General features: G+C 40.8%; 1 protein-coding gene across 1 annotated transcript in view; it reads left to right on the forward strand.

Moving 5' to 3' along the window:
• Window positions 1-25,000, forward strand: part of CNMD (chondromodulin) — a 90,525-nt gene that overhangs the window by 15,808 nt on the left and 49,717 nt on the right. Inside the window, exons 3-4 of the mRNA XM_063425962.1 lie at window positions 5,752-5,892; window positions 15,484-15,597. Coding sequence (XP_063282032.1) covers window positions 5,752-5,892; window positions 15,484-15,597 — 255 coding nt within the window. The remainder of the gene's footprint in view (window positions 1-5,751; window positions 5,893-15,483; window positions 15,598-25,000) is intronic.

Consider the following 25,000-nt stretch of genomic DNA (forward strand, 5'->3'; position numbering starts at 1 on the left):
GGGGCTGCCTGGGCTGTGAGGCAGTCCTCCCGAAGCGGAGCGCCGGGAAGGTAAGTATCCTGGGCGCTCCAGGGCTCAAAGCCGTTACGGCGTTCTATGCCGTCGCAACGGCCTTAAAGCGTGACGACATAGAACGTCGTAACGGCGTTAAGGGGTTAACATTTAAGGTTTGTTGTTCATGCTTGCTCGTTTTGTGTTTGTTGCTGCCCATTTCTGATCAGTACTACTTGTCACTCGTTTTTATATTAGAATTTTGTTTTGATTCTAAGATTGACATGATCCAATGGAAAAATAAATATGTGCCTCCCTAGAAAGCTTTTGAGTGTAAGCCTATTTAAACAGGTACATCACCACTTGCTTTTATTATATAGAAACCTTTTTTTTCCCCTCATATGTTGTATTGTAGCATAATTAATAATAATATGATCTTTAATAGTGTTTTAGAGGTCACTAATCCATTAGTATTATAGAGTAATAATTGAAATATATATTATCTTTTATATGTATTCACCCATGACAAACAATGAATATGCACTCTATGTGTATCAAACATCCATTTATATTGCACAGATTAGAACAGAGAATACAATGATACTATAAAGGAGGCATTGATTTTAACCCTTTGAGTACCTGAGGCTTTTGCAAAACTCTCCACTGCTTTTAACTCTCACACTCAGTGAGATTATCACTTGTATGTTTAAAAATAGGTCACTATTTTAAATAGGTATATATGCATGTGACTTGCGAAACCTTCCTAAACACTTACTGTAAAAAAACCTTGATATTCTAGGTTCCTTTATTGCACAATCTGTTTAATCTAGAATTTCTTATCTCCTGCTCTGTTAATAGCCTTCTATAGAATGTACTATTTGCATCTAAAATAATTACCTAAAGTTATTAAGTGATGTCAAAATGGTGAGGTGAATACATGTATGGCAATTGTATCCTATTAAAAGAATAAATTAATGGCATCACAGCCTCCCATAAAACATTTGCCACATCTTAAAGATCTGTAGCAACCACTAGCACCTCAAGCTAGGCCTTATGTTTGCCTGGCTGCACCAGATGCAATGAGCATCCGTTACGGCTAACGAATCTGTGCCGAGGCACTATCCAAAACACGGTGCAATGCCCTCCATTATTTTAACTATAATTAGGTTTGGTTAAAAGAAAATATGAGATGCTGTAGAGTTTTGTCAGGGTTCTGACCTCACATTCACTTTAGGCAAGGCTTTAGATGCGTCCTACTCCCTCTCATAGTCAGAGCCCAATGATTCCTAATGGCAGCGCTTAAAGCTGCTGGCTGTTTCCATACAGGCACAAGATTTTTAAAACTAAATTATAACGGAATTATATTTTAAAATGTTTGTGTAAAACCTGAATACACCTGATCTTCCATGCCCTACCATATTTTTTTCATAGCCATTTAGTTCTCGGTATCCAGATATAAAAAATACAAACAAGAAAATATAATTTTAAAATTACTTTAAGATAAAAAAATGAATCCATAATTGAAAAACTGCTAAACGTTGAAGAGGGGGTGATTTGCTATGTTGCAAACAAGTTCTGTGTGCAGTCTTGATAAAGTCCAGAAGGACAAAACATGTTGACTGATTTGCTATAGGCTCTTTTATTCCTGCAAAGACGTTCTAACTATATACCTGGAAGCTATTTTAGACACTCAGTCTGGCATATACTGTTCCAAGGAGGATCTAGTACTGGTTCCGGTAATAGGATGTGGGCTCTGCCGTTAGATGGATCTTTAATCCCATGACAGGCTTAAGGTTTTCTTATTATTATAGTGTGCTTTCTATATTGTATAATTTGTTTATTCAGTATTACTATTGTCCGTATTTTATGGGAGTTTTTATGCCTTCTTTCATGTTCTGTGGAGTTTTCAAGTTTTAGTTGTAATAATAGTTTACATTTTTTTTTCCTGCATTGATTGTTACCGCTACCATGACTTGTTTTAGTTTTTTTCTTGGTAGTCGGCCTAGTTTTGTATAACACCCTGTCCCAATTTATTTGACCTGGGCCAGTTTTCTGGGTTCCTCACTAATTTACTGTTACCCACTTAATTTTCTTTGGTTTTCAATTTGTCTTTCTTGCTAGAGAGTTTTCTGCTTAGCATGGCCAGTGTAAGTTAATGTGCTTCGCTACCACTTTTCCTTTTGGAAGCTAGGCCTATATTTTTTGAGAAGGTTCATTGCATATTTGTATTGTCTGAAACTTTTAATAGAAATGCTATAACAGTAGTTATACCTGCTGTATGAAGAAAATGCTTTAAGTTTGATGTTATAATATTTTTTCTTTTATTTTTTGTATTTTTTAATTTTGCTGTGCATAATAATAGTACAAACAGGCTTGAGGTGCCCCAATAGCAATCCTCAGGCATTCCTCCTCGCTTAACATGCGGGGCATATGAGTAACATGCACATTTTTAATATATATATTAACATGCTAGGTTGGTTATATCATAGAAAGCATTATTGAAACATGTTGATTAAACATTGTGGTCATTCTTAAATAACAGGCTAACTAGGTAACACAGGCTGGGTCTAGTTTTGATATAAGATTGATTTGCATTTGGTTAGTTTAAGCTTTTCATACAAAGTATTTACTAGGCAGCAAGCTATGGGCTAAAGCTTAGGGGGGACAGTCCCCTGCGAAGGTTTATGGACTAGGGGCACACATGTGACGTTATGGTCCTGGCAATTACGGGGTTAGCTAACAGGCAGATAAAATTTTAAGCTAAAAAAAAATTGACTATATCTGAGGTGTGGAGAGGAGTCACAGTATTGTATATGTTGCTTGAAGTGGTACCGTTTTGAGTCAAGTGACACAGTCTCTGAGATTCACTGTCCGCCCGGGTATCAGGTAGTCTTCATCTTCAGTAGTGTAGGTCTCTCCGGTTGTCAGTCCATGCAGTTGCTCGGTCATGTGTGCAAGGCCTGTGTTCATGTCACTGCATTAGCCGATGCCTGTATTGGGTCGTGAGGCTGTTGGTGCTTGGGTGCAGTGGACGGTGCTGGGTGGTTGCGAGGAAGGAGGGGCTTCTCTCCAGCCCCAGGCCTCGTGTCGGGTCGGCTTCTGATTGCCACAGACTCGGACCTCTATGTGTGCCGTGTCTTTCCCCTTATGGGCGCCGTCAGTGGCCCCGGTGTTTCGCCCCCGCCAGCGGCAGGCGGGCTTCCGGCGTGGTGGCTGAAGCTTCGGAGGACGGCTCCGTGGGACCTCCGGCCCAGGTGGGTATACATTGAGCGTATCGGGCGTGGGGGAACAAGCTTTACCCGAGATCAATCCACTCCTTGTCTTCCTCATCCTCTTCTCTGTCCCCGCTCCGTGAACCGGGTGAGGACCCGGTTAGGTGTTGCTCCAATCGGGCCCAGAATTTCTGGAAAATCAGGTCCAGGCTGGTAGGCTTGGACAGTGTGATCACAGGCCCGGATATAGTATTCGCCATGTTGCTGGGTACAGGATATTCAAAGCCCCGGTCCGGGCGGTCAGGTGCAGTCCGTGTAGCTTTGAGTGCCAGATTGATGGGGACCAGGATAACCCCCGCCGGTCCATAGGGGGGGGGAACGGTGGTCTGAGCTGTGCCTTTCAGTGCTTTGGGACAACGGGAGAGCGGCCGTCTCCCCCATGTCTACCTCGTGTGTAGGCCTCAGTAGCTGAGTGCTTGGGACCCTGGCGTATAACCTCGGGAAGAGTGTCATCCTGTAGGTCTCGGTGTCCCGAGTCACATAGGAGCCAGAATAAGTTGGGTTGCAGGTTCTGCTTAGCGGGATTCAACGTAGTTTGTATGGGGCTGCAGGAGCTTCAGCAACACACGTCTACTCTGTTCTGCAGTCAGGCCCCGCCCCCCGATGTTATAATATTTAACCCCTTAAGGACCAAACTTCTGGAATAAAAGGGAATCATGACATGTCACACATATCATGTGTCCCTAAGGGGTTAAATAGTGTCCGGCTTTCATAATGTAATTTTTTAGTTAGCATACCCTTAACATGTGACCACATTATTTGGCTCAGTTCAAAATGTCCTGCGTGTTGGCTTCTGATTTGACTTTGGAGCACACTTTTCATTCTAATGAAGAGGTTCATATTGTCCTGAAACTGTGACAATTTCCTATGTAGATGCTCCTGACCTGCCAGGCTAGGCTATTGTTGAGTTCAAATGGAACTTGAATATTAATAATTTGGGGAAATTAGGAGAGTTCCTCCAAAGCTTAACCATTCGCCAGAAAAATGAGCTGAAGGTTATTTACTAATATCTTTATGAGAAACTATCTGTTCACTCACAAGTTTCTTGTAAGCTGAGTTTTTTTAATCAGTCAGAACTCCTTCCTTGAAGATGTTTCCGGGCAAATATTCACAAAATGTGAAACTGTCTGGTGGAGGACCATAGAAGACTAACAACAACAATATTGATTGAACCGGGGAACTTTGACATGGTTAAATTCCCAAAACGTTTTGGGATACAAATGGAGGGTATGGGGGTTCAACACGTTTTCATTTACTGTAAAGAGGCTGCGCATGTTATTAAACTGCACACCCACAGATGCATGGACATGGAAAACGCACAACCTCTTAACCACACGCTTATCTCTTTAATATGGACACCAAAGACACTACGCCCAAGCCCCAAGGAATACCCCCTTTTTCAATACTACTACATTTTCCTTTAACGTTTGGGACCCATTATTACCCATGTTACGTCTCAACAGTAAGCTATTACTCAATGCTCCACTGTCCCCCACTTAGGACCAAGAAAGGGATCACACAAATAGCTCAAAGGTTTTTCCGTTTGGAGATTTGCAGCAAACGTATGCACCAGAATCCCTAAATACGTTTCATTATCTACAACTAAAAAGCTTATTGTTACATTTTGTTTATACATCCCAGGGTCTTACCATGGACACCCTTAGGGTATATCAATATACACTGTTTCTTTATTGGACATCATCCTTAAAAAATCTAAAATACTTTCAAAATGTTGCTGTTTAGTGCAGGGTTCTTTTTTTCCTGAAGTGTTGGAGGTGGGATGCGAGTTTGAGGTCACAACATGGATCTGCCCTACACTCACAACATTTTGTTCAGAGATAGTGGGTAAGTTTATAAACGTATACACCATCTCTGCCTGTCTCACATTTCCCAGTCCATAGAGGACTTACTATGCCTCTCCTTTGATAAAGACATGCTGTATGTTAATAGGGCCATGGCGACCCACATCCTAATGGCGGGCAGGCACCTAATTGCCATAAACTAGAAGAGCACTCACATTCCAACACTACTGGAATTCTTAGAATACAAATTAACTACACTAATGAAAATATGGCAATATTCATGCAAAGACAACAACAAAATTTGGAGAGGGTTTGGGAGGCTGCTGAAAACTACTCAGAACCTATTGAAAAACCCTACACTGGGCTTACCATGGGAGCGTCTGGGACAGAGCTGGGGATGTCTAATGTTGAAGCTGGCTGTAGACAAACATACACTACTATGGTATGTCCAATTCTGATTGTGTGCATATATCCAAAGTATTTTGATATAAAACTGGATGCTGTTATGGTTTGCTTTAAGCTCTCTGTGGATATCCCCTAACCTAATAGGTTTTGGGATACAGCAATACCATGAGAAATAATTTTTTCACTTAAAAAAAAAAAAAAAAAATCAAACTTTGTTATAAAGCACACATTAATAATCATATACTCTGCGTATTTTTACCTTTTTTTTGTTGTTGTTGCAGGTTTATAATGTCCATTATACAATGAGCATCAATGGAAAAATACAGGAGGGATCCATGGAAATTGACGCAGGAAACAATCTAGAGACCTTTAAAACTGGTGTCGGAAGTGATGAGGCTGTGGAAGTGCATGACTTTCAAATTGTGAGTATAACTGGTTGTCATGTCCTCTACAGATATCGTGCACTTGCTTTAATCTGAAAATGAAATAAAATACCTTAACCACTTAAGCACATGTCAGACTTTGCCACCATCACATTTTGGTCCCTACAGACTTAATGTCCACAAGGAATAACATATATACCAGGACCAGTTAACAGAGTGCCCCCTCTGTTGTTCTTTGTAAAAGTGTCAATTTCAAGAGGAATGAACATTTTTATAAAGATTCTATGCTGCAGTCCCTAGCTGTCGGTCAGACACCCAGTGGAGGCTCATTAACAAGCATATTTGAAGCTCTGCTGCACATGTACCATGTTCCATATACCATGCCTCTCAGTGCGTCTGTGAGAAGGATTGGATTGGCCAGGAGACAGTCACTAGACTAGAAGAATGCGCCTTGCCAAAGTTATCCTCAGTAAGCTATCCTCCTGTCTATCTCTCTTGCCCTAATTAATTTATAACAACATGCAACAGTTTGTGTTTCAAGCATAATTACTGTATATGCAGATCCCTATCACCATGGCCACTTCTAAAAGCAAAAGTGGTTATGGTGGTTGGAATCATTCTTTAAAGATGAACATCATCTTAGATGTTAGTCCATAGTCCTGTACTATTTATATTTCAAAAGAAAACATATATAAATGAAGCTGTTCAGGCACAGCTTGGCAATATTATTATTGTTATTGTGCAATATCATAAATCCCACAATGCACTTGGTGAAAGCCCATGAGGGCACATGCATGCTTATAGCATCATGGGTGAATTGCTAACTGCGCATGAACATTTTGGAATATGATCATGACGCCAGTGCCAGGAATTTCAAAATTATGAGTATTAATAATCCCATTGGCTGCACTCTTCATCCAGGTAAATAATGTAGTGCTGTTTATTAGGTTTGCAGAAAACAGAAATGTCACCATCTCAAAGGCGGCTGATTTCATTCTCGTGCTGTGACCCACCAAACGTTTCTGCTCAGTGGTATACAGCCCACATATTAAAAAGATTGGGCGCACTGCTTTACAGGATTAAACTTGTAGAAATTCAAATAAGCTAGATTTACTAATTATGCTGCTAAAGCCTTGTTCACTGCAGTAAATGCAAACCATATATGTGTCTGGATCAATAATCTGCCAATTTTATAACTTGTTGAGCAAGTTCCTGCACACCTCTGCCAAAGATGTATTTATTATCATAATACTCACTGTAAACAAGATTATTGTATTTTTCTGTTTGAGGAATTCACCTCAATCTGTGCTTGCTATCTACCCTAAAATGTTGGATGTTTTCATAGAGTGATAATATGTTGGCCTTGTCTGCTATGTCTGGCATTCCTCTTTTTGATCACTTGTTCCATTTATATGTATAATCATGGTAAAAATAAAGTACACCTTCTTTGAATTCTATGGTTTTGCAGAGCAGAATACAACCTCAGATGTACAACACATGACATATTACCCTGTGTCATGATTTATTTAAAAAACATTAAGCCAAAATAGAGAAGCCATGTGTGAAAAACTAGGTGCTCTTTATGATTCAATAACTCGTGGAACCACCGTTAGCAGCAATAACTTGAAGTAATCATTTTCTATATGACTTTATCAGTCTCTCACATCATTGTGGTGGACTTTTCACCAAACGTGGCACGATGCATTATACCCAAAAATCGCCACTTTGGTCTCATCTGTCTAAAGGAGATTATTCCAGAAGTCTTGTGGTTTGTTCCGATGCAACTTTGTAAACCTAAACCGTACTGCGATGTTCTTTCTAGAGAGAATGGGCTTTCTCCTGGCATCTCTTCAAAACAAACCATACTTGTTCGGTCATTTAATATGCTAACTGAGCTGTGGGATCGGAGATGTAACTTGTTTTTTTTTTTTGGCAATTTCTCTGAGCTTTGCACCATTGGATCTTGGGGTGAATTAGCTGGAAAATCCACTTCTGGGAAGATTAGCAACTGTCTTGAATGTTTTCCACTTTTGAATAGTCTTTCTCACTGTAGAATGATTGACTTTAAATATTTAGAAAGGGCCTTATAACCCTTCCCAGTTTGATGGGCAGCAACAATTGCTTCTCTAAGATCATTGCTGATGTATTTCCTCCTTGGCATTGTGCTAACACACACCTGAAGGCTTCTAAAACGGTGGCTTTATAGAAGTGGTCACACTTGCTGATGATCAAGTTAATCAAGGGCTTTTGATTAGCAGCACCTCTCTGCTACTTAGCCTCTTATTTTCTATGGAAGCAGTAAGAGTTCTTCACACATGGCTTTTCCACTTTGCCTTTTTTTGTTGTTAAATGATTCATGACACAGTGTCATATGCCATATGTTGTTGTTCATCTGTGGTTACATTTACCTAATTTTAAGACTTTCTAATAATGTCCTGATATGTAAAACCATAGAATTCAAAGAGGATGTACTCTATTTATGTTTGGTAAAGAAATCTATTTTGTTATTTTACTTACTTCCAGTCGTGTTTAAAACTTGTCAATGAGGCATATTTTGCCTATTCACATTCTGATCTTGTCTGATTCTAGTAAAAGCTTGATATTAAGTTGCACAAATGTGCAACCAAAGCTGAAGTAACAGCTTTCCATTGCAATTGGCTTTGGTCTATTTTTGTTTGTAGCACAATAACAAGAGATACATTTTAATTTTATAAAAATGGATGGTGGTCTGTTCACCAATTACAACTATTATCAAGCAATATGTGACCTCTTTAAATTCTTCACTTTTCCACAATACCTATATAAGTATAATTTAAATATATAACATATGCAGGATGTCCATGTACATTGCTATGGATTGAATGCTTATGTCCTTTTACCATGCTCATTCACACAGAAGAAAAAAACACAATATTGCTTACTTCTGGTGAATGTGATTGGTTGTAAATTTAGTGGGTCAGTGTATTAAAATATTTTTGCAGCATATTTTATTAGGAGGGAACAGTTTATCCTAAACTAATAAAATATATATATTGTTGTTTAAATTACAACCTATATTAATATATATTTAATTTTTTTCTTCTAAATCTACCTGTATTTAAGCTTTAGCTGCCTATGTTCCTACGACTGCATCCTATATTTCTTTCTCTTATATACAAGTAAAAATTATCTTACCTACAGTTACCTTAAATGTATTTTTTCACATGGAAACCAGGTCTCTGGTAAAGTAACCAAACTAAAGTAAGTTCTTGCCTGTTATAGACCAAATCCCATGATGTTTTCCCAGATTCATGTGAGATCAAGTAGTACAACAGCTGTATACTTACGGTACTTGATGCTACCCTGCAATACAGATTCACCGTTTTTGTTTTTTTTCTCTAAGGCCAAGTAAACCTACTCACCATGTGCTGTTATTACAAGGACCCGGTAATGTTCTGTAAGCAGATGGCAATAGCATCATTAGGCTAAAACCTACTTTAGTGCCAGCAGAGATTCCTAATATAGCCTGTCTGTGCACAGTTCCAGTTCTGTGCTTTAGCACCCTGAATGTGTTAATGGGCTGCTACACCCTGAAAGAACTTTGCAAAGTACAAGCTAACAAACTGATAATTCACTTGTATCAGCCATAAGGGAGGGCCTAGAGCTGCTGTGTGATTTATGAGCGCCGGGATTAGACTTCCACTTCAATTACACATCACAAACAAGATGCACTTGGAGCTATATTTGTGAGATGTCAGCTAAAATGGAATTATATTTTTCTGATGACATCCAGAAGCACTAAGCATCCCATTTTTGCTTCTATTGCTGTTTATCAAGTGTGAATATAAAATCCAGTTTATACTTCTGTTGTTTAGGCTACAGGATATGCCCTTTTGGGTATTGCAAGTTGTAGCAACGCTGTAGCACAAATATGGCATTACCTACGAGCACAGCATTGTAATGTGCAACATTTCCATTCCCCGACTTGTCCATTTTTATTCTTTAGTGGACTGTAATTTCATTGCATAGAGATGAGAACAAATCTAACAGAAGGATATTTATAATTCTAGAATCTCTTGTAATATGTCATATATTCTTGTTACTGAGGAATGACTGCGTGCTTAATAGAATTTACAGCACAATGGGGATTATTATCCTGTTCAACTCTGTTTGGGCACCGCTGTCTCTTAGTAAATAAGCTGCATTTAAAATTTTGACATACAGTGAATCGCAGGTGGAAAGGTTTGATAAATACTCAGGAGAGATTTATCATGGCTAAACAGATGCCATTCCTGGTGCTAAATGTCGATAGGCGTTCTGTTTGTTTAAGAGGTGATTGCTCCTTATTTAGCTCTAGAATAGCACCTGTTTTTGCCTTGCTAAATCTACCCCAGACTATCGTATGCACTACCCTGGTATGCCACACCTGTCTCCACATTTGTACTGTGACATCCATAGCATGGTTAGCAGTGGTATGGCTTGTATGTGCACTCAAATGGAGGCATGTGCTACCTGGATTCATTAAAAAAATAATCCTAAAAATGAAGAGTTTTGAAAAATCTAAATGGTGAATGTAATTGTGCTACTGTGCAAAAGCGTGAATGATATTGCATTTCCATGCCAGAAATACCATATTAAAATAATGTAGTTTTAGTGATAGATCAGAAGAGCTCAAATAATGATTTATAAATGTTTTCATGTTTAGAACTAGCAGTCATTTATTGATCAAATGTTGTTAATGTATTTTATAATTGTGCTGATATATACCAAAAATGCATAGTTCCATGTTAGTTGAGATATACAGTGACAACACTATTTTTACAATATCAGTATTATATTTGCTTTCTGGCATTTAAAGGACAAATCAATTAAATAAATTGGAATTACAATTATTGTGGCTTTTTTATTATACACAGTTAATTTTTTTAAAAATTGCTTTCTTGATTACATATACCACTAACTACTAGTTAGCACGTTCCCCCAACACCAGTGGTGGAACTAAAGTAGTGAGGGCACTATTAGAAGAATAATTTTGGTCCCCCTATCGCAAAAATGGCCAAATGGTTGATCCCCATCTGTCACACAATGATGAGGATCTACCATTTGCCCATCCTTGCAGGTTTGTATTTAGCACTATTTAGCAGGTTTGTGTGTTTGAATGTAAGCATGTTTTTGTATGGAGTAAGTGTGTGTGTGAATGCAAGGGTGTATTGTTGGTGTGTAAATGCTGGATGTATGCAAATGTACATATACCCTGCCATACATACAGACACACAGGTACATACGTGCAGATACACAGACACACAAATACACACAGATACAAACTCAGAGGTGCACACACTGACACACAAACACATACGAACACTGACACACACTAATACACAAACAGATGCACACACTGCCACACGAAGACACACAGGCACAGAAATACACAGAATGACACACGCAGACACACAGGTGCAGAGATGCACAGAATGGAACACATACCGATAAACAGATATACACAATGACACTCACATAGGTACAAACACTGATATACATACAGATGCACAGATCCACACAATGACACACATATAGATGCACAGACACATAGGTGCATACACTGAGACATGTACAGTGTGCATGTGTGTTTAGTCGTTCAGTTGTGTCTGACGCTCCGTGACTATATGGACCAAAGCACGCCGGGTACATCTGTCAGTCTTTGCCCCTCTGAACTCCAACAACTTCATGTTCGTGGCTTCAGTTACCTCATCTATCCATCTCCGTCTTTGTCGTCCTCTTCTTTGTGTGTCTTCAATCTTTCCCAGCATCAGAGTCTTCTCTAGAGAATCATGCCTTCTCATTATATGGCCAAAATATTTGAGCTTCAGCCTCATAATCATAGCTTCCAGTGAACAGTTTGTCTTGATTTCCTGTAGTATGGATTTATTGGATCTTCTTCCAATCCAAGGATTTCTAAGCAGTTTTCACCAACACCACAGTTCAAAGGCATCAATTCTATGACGCTCAGTATGTTACTACTGGGAATACCATAATTCTGACTATGCGGACCTTTGTTGATAGTGTAATATCTTTAGTTTTTACCAGCTTGTCCAAGCTTGCCATAGCTTTCCGCCCCAGAAGCAAACATCTTTTAATTTCATGACTGCAGTCACCATCTGAAGAAATCTTGGATCCCAGGAAAATAAAATCTATCACTGCCTCCACTTCTTCCCCATCTATTTGCCAGGAACTGAGATTGCTGTTTCCCATGATCTTAGTCTTTTATAATGTTGAGCAGCAAGCCAGCTTTTGCACTCTCTTCTTTTACCCTCATCAATAGGTCCTTTAGTTCTTCCTCACTTTCAGCCACCAGTGTAGTATCATCCACGTATCTTAGGTTGTTGATATTTCGTTAAGCAATATTGATTACGGCTTTGGATTCATCCAGCCCAGCCTTACGCATTATGTATTCTGCATATAAGTACAACCTTGTTGCACTCCTTTCCCGATCTTGAACTATTCTGTTGTCTCATGTACGGTTCTGAGTGTGGCTTCCTGGTCAACATATAGATTCCTCAGGAGGCAGATGAGACAATCTGGTACTCCCATCTCTTTAAGAACTTGCTACATGTTGTTGTGATCCACACAGTCAAAGGCTTCAGAATAGTCTATAAAGCAGAACTCTCTGGCTTTCTCTATTATCCATTGTACATTGGCAATTTGATCTCTTGTGCCTTGTACTCTGCGTAACCCAGCTTGTATATCTGGAAATTCCCGGTCCATATATTGTTTGAGTCGAGCTTATAGGATCTTAAGCATTACCTTGCTGACATGTGCAATTAGTGCAATTGTTTGATTATTGGAACACTCTTTGGCATTGCTTTTTTTGAGGATTGGGATATAGACTGACCTTTTCCAGTCTTTTGCCCACTGTTGAGTTTTCCAAATTTGTTGGCATAAGGCAAGGAGAAATTTCATAGCATCATCTTTCAGAATTCTGAATAGTTCAATTGGAATTTCATCAACTCCTGCAGCCTTGTTATCTGCAAGTCATCCTAGGGCCCATCTCACTTCGCTCTCCAAGATTTCTGGTTACAGCTCATTGGACCAACTATTGAGGCCATCACTGCTGTTAATTTCCTTCATGTATAGATCTTCAGTGTATTCCTGCCATCTCTTCTTTATCTTATCTTCTTCTGTTAAGTCCCTGCCATTTTTGTCTTTTCTCACACCCACTTTGGCGTGAAAGGTAACTTTTAGATCACCAATTTTCTTGAATTGATCTCTTGACTTTCCCATTCTATTATCTTCTTCTATCTCTTTACATTGCTCATTGTAGAATATCTCTATCCTTTGGAATTCTGCATTCAGTTGGACACATTTTTTCCGATCTCCACTCCATTTTTAGCTTTCCTTCTTTCCTGGGCTATTTTTAAAGGACCACTTCAGCTTAATGAAGTGGTCTGGGTGCCAGGTCCCTCTAGGATTAACCCTTTCTGCTGTAAACATAGCAGGTTCAGAGAAACTGCTATGTTTACAAATGGGTTAATACAGCCTCTAGTGGCTGTCTCATTGACAATCGCTAGAGGCGCTTCTGCGCTTCTCACAGTGAGAAGGCGCCAGCGTCCATAGGAAAGCATTGAGAATGCTTTCCTATGACACTGGCAGAATGCGCGCGCGGCTCGCGCCGCACATGCGCATTCAGCCGATGAGGGGAAAGGAGGAGGAGAGTCCCCGGTGCCGAGGGAGCCCGGCGCTGGAAAAAAAGGGTAAGGGATTAACCCATTCCTCCCCCTAGAGCCCGGCGGGGGAGGGGACCCAGAGGGTGAGGGTGAGGGGGACCCAACGAGTATGTTTTCCTGGCACTATATTGGTCCTTTAAAGCTTCATCAGATAGCCAGTTTGCCTTCTCAGATTTCTTTCTTTTGGGGATATTTTTTCTTGGATAATATTGCAAACTTCGGTCCAAAGTTCTTCAGGCATTCTATCGTCCATGTCTAGTCCCTCAAATCTATTCTTTACTTCCACTGCATATTCACAAGGGATATTGTTTATGTCGTATCTGATTGGTCTGATGGTTTTCCCTCTTTTCTTCAGTTTAATTCTGAACTTTGCAATAAGAAGCTCATGGTCTGAGCCACAGTCAGCTCCAGGTCTTGTTTTTGCTGACTGTATGGAGTTCCTCCATCTTTGGCTGCAAAGTATATAGTCAATCTGATTTCTATATTGTCCATCTGGTGATGTCCATGTGTAGAGTCGTCTCGGAGGCTGTTGGAAGAGGGTGTTTGCTATGACCAGAGAATTAGCTTGACCGAATTCTACTAATCTCTGACCTGCTTAATTTTCTCTTTTCTTGGTGTTATATCTATCATGTGTTGAATACCTTCATAAAGCTGGACAATTTCAGCCTCTTCAGCATCCATGGTTAGAGCATAAACTTGGATCACTGTGATGTTAAATAACTTGCCTTGAATTTGAATTGAAATCATTCTGTCATTTATTGGGTTGTAGCCGAACACTGCTTTGCCCACCCGATGAGTTACTATGATGGCAACTCCATTTCTCCTGCAGAATTCTTGACCACAGTAGAAGATGTGATGGTTGTCTTATGTGAAATTTGAGTTCACTAATTCCAAGAATATTGATTTTTAACTTGGTCATCTCATGTTTGATCACATCCAGTTAGCCTTGGTTCATAGTTCTAATATTCAAATTCCTATGTTAAATTGTTCTTTGCAGCAGCGGACTTTCCTTTCCCCTCCAAACACATCCGCAGATGGGTGTCCTCTTGGCTTTGGCCCAACCACATGTACAGTAGGGCTTAACAAATCCCAAGTCGCCATGGTGACTAGGAATTTTTGTCCTGGTGCCTGGGTATTTGTCAGCCTGCCTTAGAGGCCGGTTGAGGGAGAGTGGAGACGGGCAGCCTGCTAGGGGAGAGTGGAGACGGGCAGCCTGCTAGGGGAGAGTGGAGACGGGCAGCCTGCTAGGGAAGAGTGGAGGTGTCTGGCTATAAGGAATAGAGGCGGTGAGGGAGCTGTGTTCTTCTTGCTCTGCTCCCTCGTGTGCCATGCAGTGATGCCAAGAGACACTTAATGTGAAAACAGTGGACTTACATTCCAACAGCTAACTGATTATGAAATCCCCTTGATGGCATATGCACATAGACTGCTATCAATACATTTTGGGCCAGCATGGGTTGCTTGACACAGAGAGGGAAGCAGAGAGATGTATAAGAATACAGTTTTATTCTCAATTCTGCTATTTAAAGAATAGACAAGGCACCTCGAATGCTGGCTCCCCGGTGTTCCTGAACTACAACTTCCATGATTCCCTAGCCATCTACTGCATTCAAGAATTCTGGCTGTAGGGCACCAGCATCTGGGGGGCAGAGTTTGAGATCCCTAAACGATCTATATATAAAATGTATTACACAGAGAAAGATGTTAGAGAACAAGGAAGCACTGTGTCCTAAAGCAGCATATAATTTTTCTTAAAAATATATATTTTCAATTTATAATCATGACAGTTTTTTTGTTTTTTTTATGTGATGCATTTGAGGTTTGAACAAGCAGCTCATGGAGAATTCACAAAGCAATAAGAATATTGTATTGTTTCAGGATTTATTAGGATGCATGAATTTTGTAATTAATTGTTCGACTCTTCCAGGGTATTACCGGAATCCGTTTTGCTGGGGGAGAAAAATGCTACATTAAGGCTCAGGCAAAAGCTCATATCCCAGATGTTGACAGCATGACAAAGGAAAGCCTCTCGTTCGAATTGGTAAGAATAGAACAAAAGATTCTGAAAATGTCACCCTTTAAAACCATTGTGTTGAAGACTCTTAAATGAAAATTCACATTTGTTGTATCTCAGGAATATAGGAAAATGGTAAAGAGCAATGTACCTTGTAGCAGACAGAAAATAATTAAACAAAAACTTTGTAATGAAAGAGAATATTATCAATATATATTTTCAAATAGAAAAACTGCATAAATGAATGTTGAATGAATTACAAGATAAAAAAAAAGTTATAATAATGAACAAGTAGTCTGTTAATCTTGCTTAAAGAAAACCTCTAAAGACGGTCTTCACATAAGGCCTTCAAGTTGTTGTTAGTCTCTAATTCCCAACATTTCAAAGTCTTTCGTTAGTCTATAACTCTTGTCAACCTCTGATTAAGATCACTCACTCAAGCACCTCTCTTTGACCACTCAGTGTGCTGAGAAGTATGGTTTTGGGATGCCTAAACAATTTCAGAAAGTCTAATAATATTTGGTCATATGGAGTTAGAGCATCAATAGTATTGATATTACTCATGCATTTTAGAACTTGTTCTCCAAATTCTATATGTCTGACTGAGTGTGGAAGAGAAGATTATTTATGGTCTGCCGAGGACCTCATTTGTTGTTGGCAGGGCTATCCCAATATAAAAATGAAACTTGTTGTCCTAGATTAACGTGCGGTGACAACACACATTCTGTTAAGTCAGTCACCTGGACTGATACAATCCCATCTTGTCTCAGTGGACAGATGTTGCATTACTTAAAAATTAACATTACTACAACACATAAAGCTTGCATTCAATCTGCATGAAGAACAGATTCTGTTATGCAAGAATTTTACACTGCATCCAAATTACCCTTTCTTTTTATCATAACCACAACATTATGTTTACCAAAGGCTCCTATAAAAAAAAAACAGAAGTTCCTTAAGAATGAAAAAACCCTCTAAATAAAAAAAAAAATAAAAATGCATACATTTTTCCTCTGTTTCAGAAAATGATATATACCATTTCCCCCGAAAATAAGACCGGGTCTTATATTAATTTTTGCTCTGAAAAAAACAATATTTACATGCTTAATCTACATGCTGGACTGGCATAAAACTAGACCTACCACAATTATTAGGGTGGTAGAATAAGTATTGACTGACATAGTTATCTTTTGTTTTTTGTTCATCTCAAAATATATGTTACTTGGATGGTGTGTATTTTAACCAGTACATACTGTGGCAGGGCTGTATCTACCGCGAGGCAAACAAGGCATTTGCCTTGGACGGCACTTTCTAGGGGGCGTCAAAAAATGACGCCCCCAAATGCCCAGGCTAATGCCTCGTTTTAAGGGGGCTCAAGAGCTGGATGGTGGGCCCTATTTGGGCCCCCCAAGCAGGTGGCCTGTTGTTTCCCGGGTGGGTGGCGAGGGAGCACTTTCCCCTGATCTCCCTGCTCAGTTCCCTCGCGCGACCCACAGTGATGCTGGGAGACGGAATATGAAATCAGTGGAAAACAGTGCTCCCTTTCTGACAGCTAAGCGCAGCCGCCCACCTTCCTGCCCAGCAGTCACACTGGACCCCAGGTGAAAAATGTGTGTGTATGTCAGTGTATCTGAGAGTGTGGGCTGGTCCTTGAGTGTGTGTCTGTCAGTCAAAATGTGTGTTAGTTAACAGGAAGAGGTGTGCACTTGGCAGGAAGGGGCAGGTACATTTAAATTAGGGGGTGCCCGAGATGTGTCATGCCTAGGGCAGCACCATTTCAAAATACACCACTGTACTGTGGTATATAACATTTCATAGGGGCAAAGAAATCCAGACAGCCACCACAAGCCCTAGTCCAAAGGAACACAACACATAGATTCTGATTGCTGGGTTGATAGCCTCCTCAGTCAGCAGCACCCCAAGCAGGCCACCCTTCTGCAACAAAAAGGTATCCTAACAGGATGGTGGCTGCAAGTATAAAAATATTGACGTGTCTATTTGTCAGTGTATGTGAATCTGTGTGTTAAGCTATGTTTATGTGTAAGTGTGTGTATCTGTGTGTCAAGCTGTGTTTATGTGTCAGTGTGTGTACCTGTGTGTTTCTGTGTGTGTGTCTGTGTATCTGTGTGTGGCAGTGTATACATTACACACAAATGCACGCCTGGATTCAAACACCCACATACACCAGACAAAAACATGCCTTCAAACACAGACACTGCTCAGTGCCAAATACAACCCTGCAAGGATGGGCACATTGTAGATCCCCAGCTGGCAAATCATTGTAGGAATTGTACAACAGATGGGGATCTATATTTTGGCCATCCTTGTGCTAGAAGGGGGCACATAAAACAGTGTTAGTCCCACTACTGCCCTTGCAGGCTCTTGGCAGCCAGTATAGTGAAGAGGGGGCCCAGCACACGCAATCGTCAGCTTCCAGAAACGCTTTAAGTCTTGCAAGTCTCTGGCCGACAGAGCATTACAGAGTCACAGTCCTTGAGATATGTAAGGGGCCACAAAATTTCTGATGACTGCCCTGGACAGGACAGTCCAGATGGGTGAAGGGGTCTGGGTGAGTTTAGTGGTCTTTCAAGATATCAGAAGACACCCTGTTTCACACTATAGTACGTGCTACATAACTACACAATTGTAGGAAGCATGGAGAACCATCAGGCACCTGGCCCTTTACAAGTGTGCTGTAAACTTCCATGATTATCTTTCTTATTTTTATATTGGCCAGGTCACAGACATTAATTATCTTCACCCCCTCCCAAGTTCAATCCAAGCATAGCATGGCACGGACTTAAAGCATAAATCAGATTAGAAATGGATATAATTAAATGGCATTTACCAGGGTGGTTTGCTGAGATAGCTCTGCATTTGCAGCCAGATAGTATTCTTGTCTTCGTGATCTTTCAAGGACATTGGCTGTGACTGAGAGCAACGTGTACAGTATGTCATATAAGCCTCATATCAATCCTTGAAAACATATTAACTACACACACACCTTAATATTTACCCTTTCAGGTATATCTATTAGCATGTTAGACTCCTGACACCCTCCAACACCCCCTCCCTAAGCCAGCTATCAGAATAACATGGAAACTTCAGAAATTACTGTTGAGGACTGTAATCCACATTACTCTTATCTAATTACTTTGTACAAGAATTTTGGTGTCCAGAAAACTACATGTTAATCACTTATGCAATACTTGTTCAAGTTACATTATATTACATTCCTAAATTAGGAATGATGGGAGTTGTGGTTGTGAAGAGTCAGATGTTGCATGGTTCTGCCTGTGCATCATTACGTGTGTTTTGAGCACACAAAAAATAAAATTAGCTTGATTTTGTGTATGCAATATTTTCAGAATTTTTATAAGATCCATAAGGATTCTGCATCATTCATTTATATCCCAGACACGTGTCATGGTTATTTTGTCCTCTGTACAGATCAAAACCAATTACCAGGTGATATTCTCAGTCATAATTATGTCTCAAAACCATAGTAAGCATTTTTTTCTAGATTGCATTCCGTAGGTGATACATGTTCCAAGGACAGATATATTTAGAATAATTGAAGTTGAAACTATATCAAATGTATTTTAATATTGTTACATCCATAAACATTTTGCTGTATTTCTCCCAATACATTGAAATGCACTCCCCTTCCCCACATGTAGTACTCAAAGTCAAACTTTTGTAAAACAACACACTATAAACGATATATAAAAATATCTATGGGTATAGTTTATACAAACCTTTAAAACATTTTATTATTACGATAAATTAGAATATATATATATATATATATATATATATATATATATATATATATATATATATATATATATATTATCTTACTTATTTATTTTAAATAAAATATGACTTACCCCAATTTGCTTGCAGTGTCAGCGATCCCCTCTGGGGGATTTTATCAGTGTAATAAATGTTTTACAGTCAATTTAGATTTCAGAAAATCAACATCAGCTAATTTCAAATGCTGTCATAAACCAAAAGGGATATGAATTATGCACTTCTCCTGTAGCAGCAGAGGATTATGGGTTTGTTCTGAAGATGGAATGCAAATTAGGCCGTGCAATATTGGAATCCCACTGGAAACATTAACCTGTACAATAGGAAAGTCATAGCAAACTAAAGTCATGGACTTCTCAACTTACATTTCAAATGGCAACATACATTTGCTGTAGAGTGTTTATCAATGTCATATTTCCAGGAAGAGGGTAATTACTAAACTGCTGTCACATTCATAGTGAATGGAGGGATGTTATCAGCTGGGTGTCATATTGTGTCCTTCCGGATAATAATCTAGAAATTACTTTTTTTTTTTAATTCTTTATTTTTGTTGTGCAGGAGAGTACAAAGCGCATTTATACGCCACAACAGCGTGCATACATATTTATACATAGATAGATTAAACAGTGGCTTGGAAGATTTTGCACAATTTTTGTTTTTTAAACGTAATATGCTAAGCTGACATGTCTAGACAATATCTATTTGTTTGTGATCGAGCTTGCTTGCGGCATCCAGATATCGCTGACATGCAGAGTTTGTACATAAGAATAGACATTTAAAATAAAACAAAATTAGTATAACTAGCTTGAGGCGTCGCGTGAAATCAACAGGCTTTTAACTTATGATAAAAAACAGTGAAATAGGATTTGCTTGCCGTGTTTTTACACCATGGTATAACATAGTAAAGTAAACAGCTATTTGTGACACTTCGCAAGTTGGATTGGTATAACCAATGTGTATAGTCGTGATGATGTATCCCCCTGCATGTGTCTTTAAACAGTTATGCTTGTTTAAAGTGGTGTACTTGTAATTGTAAGTAGATTTAGTAGAATTAACAGAGACCCACAGACTAATGCACAAGTGTGAATATTCTTAATTTGCTGTGGAATGAATCAGAAAAGCTAGTGGTTGTAGTTATAGGGGCCTAGCGTGTTTCAGCCGGTGCCCAGCATGTTTTGTACATTATCCCAATCCTGGGGGACCGCTGATAGAGAGAATAATAGAGGGTATCGGGTAAGCAACCAACAATCCTAGCTAGGCTCAAAGAGCAGGTAGGGCGGGAGGCAACGGGAGACAATAAAACATTATTTCCACGTCTAGCTAATTAAGGCTGATGAAACCTCCCGCAGTCCCCATACCTCAGTCCACAGTCACCCTATGCCTTGTATCGGCAGAGCATAGTCCCTGCCCGTGTTGGGGCATGCCAAGCTTTGAGGTTCAAAAGAAAGGCAGTATGTTTCGGCAATCAGGTACCAGCTCCGAGTACCAGCTTCTCCTGCAGCCTCTTCCAAAAGTTTGCAAACAGTTGGTCGATGCGGGCTGGCAGGTCATCGCTTAGCAGCTGTGGGTCAGCGTGGCGCCCTTGTTTCTTTCCCCTGCATGCAGCCGCCATTTTGAGTAGGTGCTGTGACACTGTGCTTTCGGCTTGTGCTCCTGTGGGTCTGGAGCTGGACCGGGATAACTGCTGTGTTGCAGCAGTTGCTCAGCGGCTCCGAGAGCTGAGAGAGCGGCCGTCTCTCTTCAGCACCACGCGGTGTAGGCCGCAAGCCTCGGTCCGGGGATTCCAGTGTCTTAAACGCTCATGTGGGGTATCCCCCGGTGCACAGATGCTTACTGAGCCGGGTCCTGACGGTTCGGGTCCAAATCGCCAGGTTGGCCCGTGTTTATAACCCAATCAGCTTGTTTAGGCCCAGGAGCTCTTACAGTGTACGTCCGTTTAGCTCCACAGCCAGGCTCTGCCCCCCAGAAATTACTTTTTTATAGAGACATTTACAATTATTATTGATGTTGCAAGAATAATAAGGTATGAATTCCAATCGTACTGTCACCACCTATTACTGATCCTGTTACTATACAGAACACGTTCACTAGTCTAGCACTGCATCCATGTTTTCCGAATAAATTGAGGTTAGTATAAAAAAACATAATGTTTAATGATATGAGAGATTATAGACTGATGTGGTTAATACTGTTATCTTGATATGAGAGATTATAGACTGATGTGGTTAATACTGTTATCTTTTTAGCAAAGCTTATGAATTTGCTCACTAAATAAAGAATAATGATGGTTGTCAAAGTGCAATGTTTAGATCAAAATACCCGGCACTAATTTTTTTTTATCTCAGCCCTGTATTGTATTATTGTTAATTCAACCCCCCTCCAGTGTATAGAGGTTTTGTTTAGATCTATAATGACCATATATCGTCTGATGGAAAATAATTGCTTTCATTAAAATCAGTGGTGCCCTGAACAATGCATATTTTATAAGCAGCCCTAATTAGAGGGGCAGTATGATCATCTAAACTACGACTTCCAACAAACTCAGCCAAACTGACTAATTAACTACAGAACCAATGACATATCAGACCTGTCACTGCAGTGAGGGATTTGCTTTACCCGGTCTTGAACAGTTAAACCAAATATATTGGTACTTGATACAGTAATTTTTGTTAAGGTGAATAATATTTCGATTATTCATTTTTGAAAATTGACAGAGAAAGAAAGTGTAGGACTACGAAACAAAGAATACTCTCTGGGATTATGTACTTTGTATTTTGCGTTATGTTCAAATTGCAATAACCTTCAAATAAATCAAAATATACATATATTTTTTAAATTCCTCTTAGAAAACATCAAACATCATCACATCTGATTGATTGTATCTATCTCTGAAATTTATAACACAGCGGCTTATTCAGCTCTTTGAAAATTTCCAAGCATAATTGAAACATAGGTGAATTTGACCTACATTTTGCTAGTTTAGCATTCTAGATTAGAAACCTAGATTCAACAAAGTGGGGTGTTTTTGCCTTTGATTGCAGTTGAATTAAAGTGAGGTCAGGACCATCTTTTAAAGGAACACTCCAGACACAAAGCATGTCAATCTGATATTTTTTCCACTTCCATGAGCTCCACAGAGCTAGCGGAAATGGCAGGCATGCTAGAGTGCACCTGCCTTCCTCCTCTCTCAATGTCACCTACTGGGGTATTTGCATATATTTCACAGACCGAAGATGGTAACTGCTCCACTTGCATTCCGGTGGCCATGAAGGCGGGAGGGGTAGGTTTTACTTACCCAAACCTGTCCCACTGGGCGCTGCCATCTTCTTCCTCTTTAGCCCCTGGTGCTTCATCTGCCATGAGCCATGCCAGCGCTGTGCTGCAATTGCGTTAGCGTGTGTGCGTGCATGCTGAGGCTTCTCAATGAGAAACCACTGATTGGTGTATTCCCTGGCGCTGAGGAAAGAGGGCTTGCATAGTCTGTAGATCTGTAGGCGCTGAAAAAGCACACGTTATTATAATCATTTGTATAGCAATATATATATATATCAAATTTGAGGTAGGCAGATATATATCGAGGGGATGTGAGAATGAGACACACGAATGGAGGGGCTATGGGGAGCAAATAAGAAACATGAAGTGTCTTGGTGTGGAATGAGACACATGGAGGGTCTCCAGGACACTAATGAGACATATGGAGGGGCTTGGTGGAGGAAATGAGACACATGGAATGGAGGGGATAGGGGGCATCAGACATATGAAAGGGCTGAGGACACACACCAAGATAAATAAAGAGGCTTGGAGAAAAAGAGACAAGGTGCTTAGGGAAAGAGACATGCAGACAGGCTGGGAAGGGGAGAATGAGACACACAAATGGGACTGAAGATGGAAAGAGACACACAAGGGGCTAGGGAAAGGGAAAAAGAGACATGTGAATGTATGCTATTCACCGCACAAATCAGCATCTCCTCATGGCCCTGTATGTGTCTCAGTAGCACCCCCATGTGTCTCATGAACCCCCCTTGGTGTGTCCCATTAGCCCCCAGCCCTCCGTGTGTCCTATTAGCCCTCCCTCCCAGCCCTCCATGAGTTCCTATAGCCCCCTCCCAGCCCTCAATGTGTCCCAATAGGCCCCCTCCCAGCCCCCATGTGTCCCAATAGGCCCCCTCCCAGCCCCCATGTGTCCCACTAGCCATCCTTCCCAGCACCCATTAGCCCCCTCCCAGCCCTCCATGTGTCCCTAAACCCTTCTCCCAGCCCTCCGTGTATACCATTAGTTCCCCCCAGCCCTCAATGTGTCCCTATACCCCCCTCCCAGCCCTCCATGTGTTCCTATAACCCCTTCCCAGCCCTCCATGTGTTCACCAAATTCTGGTTTTAGCTTTCAAATCTCTACATAATGCTGCTCCCACCTATCTATCCTCCCTAATACACAAGTATGTCCTGTCTAGGCCCTTAAGCTCTGCTGAAGACTTACGTCTATCTTCTGTCCATACTCCCACCTCTGATGTTCGCCTTCAAGACTTCTCGAGGGCTGCACCGTTCCTGTGGAACTTACTTCCCTCCTCAGTTAGATGCTCACCCAGTCTCCACTCTATCAAAAAAATCATTAAAAACCCACTTCTTCATAATAGCGTATCAATTAAACTGTTAATAGCTCCCGATTGATTCCTCTCTTGCAACTGTCATTAGTGTAATACTATCCTTACCTTTTGTGTCACTTTACCTCACTACCTCTAACATGTAAGCTCATTGAGTTGGGCCCTCAATCCCTCTGTTCCTCTGTGTCCAACTTGTCTGGTTACAACTACATGTTTGTTCGTCCACCCACTGTAAAGTGCTGCGGAATTTGTTGGCGCTATATAAATAATAACATAATAATAATAATTAGTCCCCCCCAGCTCTCCCTGGGTCCCATGAGTCCCCCCAGCTCTCCCTGTGTCTCATTAGTTCCCCCGCCCAGCTCTCCCTGTGTCCCATTAGTTCCCTCCCAGCTCTCTCTGTGTCCCATTGGTTCCCCCACCAGCTCACCCTGTGTCTCATTAGTTCCCCTCCCAGCTCTCCTTGTGTCCCATTAGTTCCCCTCCCAGCTCTCCCTGTGTCCCATTAATTCCCCCCTCCAGCTCGCCCTGTGTCCCATTAGTTCCTCCCTCCCCAGCTCTCCCTGTGTCCCATGGGTTTCTACCCCACCCCCCCCCCAGCTCTCCCTGTACCTAGCTGTAGCATGACCGAGGAGGCAGACCGTGGTGGAAGAGCTCTTGCTCACTGTACCCTGTCTGCAAGGAAGCAGTTCTGTGCTCTCTGTGAGCACTTTCTGTCAGACCGAGTAGGGGAACAGAAGCTCCTCTACTCTTCCCACTCAGCCATGCTACATTCTGTGACCGTCAGGAGGGGAGCACATCCCCTTCTGACGGTCACCCTGTAATTACGCCATGCAGCCCGCAGGCCGGTGCGTAGTAGGCGGCTGCGCACCAGCCCACTAGTATGCCGGCCCACGGGAAGTTTCTCGTTATCCCATTGGTCCAGTCCGGCCCTGGCCTGGAGGGAAGTAAGAGAAACACAGGGTGTAAGAGAAACACAAAGGGAAAAATTGGGGAATAATAAACACTAAGGGGAG

This window comes from Pelobates fuscus, chromosome 1 (genome assembly GCF_036172605.1).
Source record: "Pelobates fuscus isolate aPelFus1 chromosome 1, aPelFus1.pri, whole genome shotgun sequence".
NCBI classification, from domain to species: domain Eukaryota; kingdom Metazoa; phylum Chordata; class Amphibia; order Anura; family Pelobatidae; genus Pelobates; species Pelobates fuscus.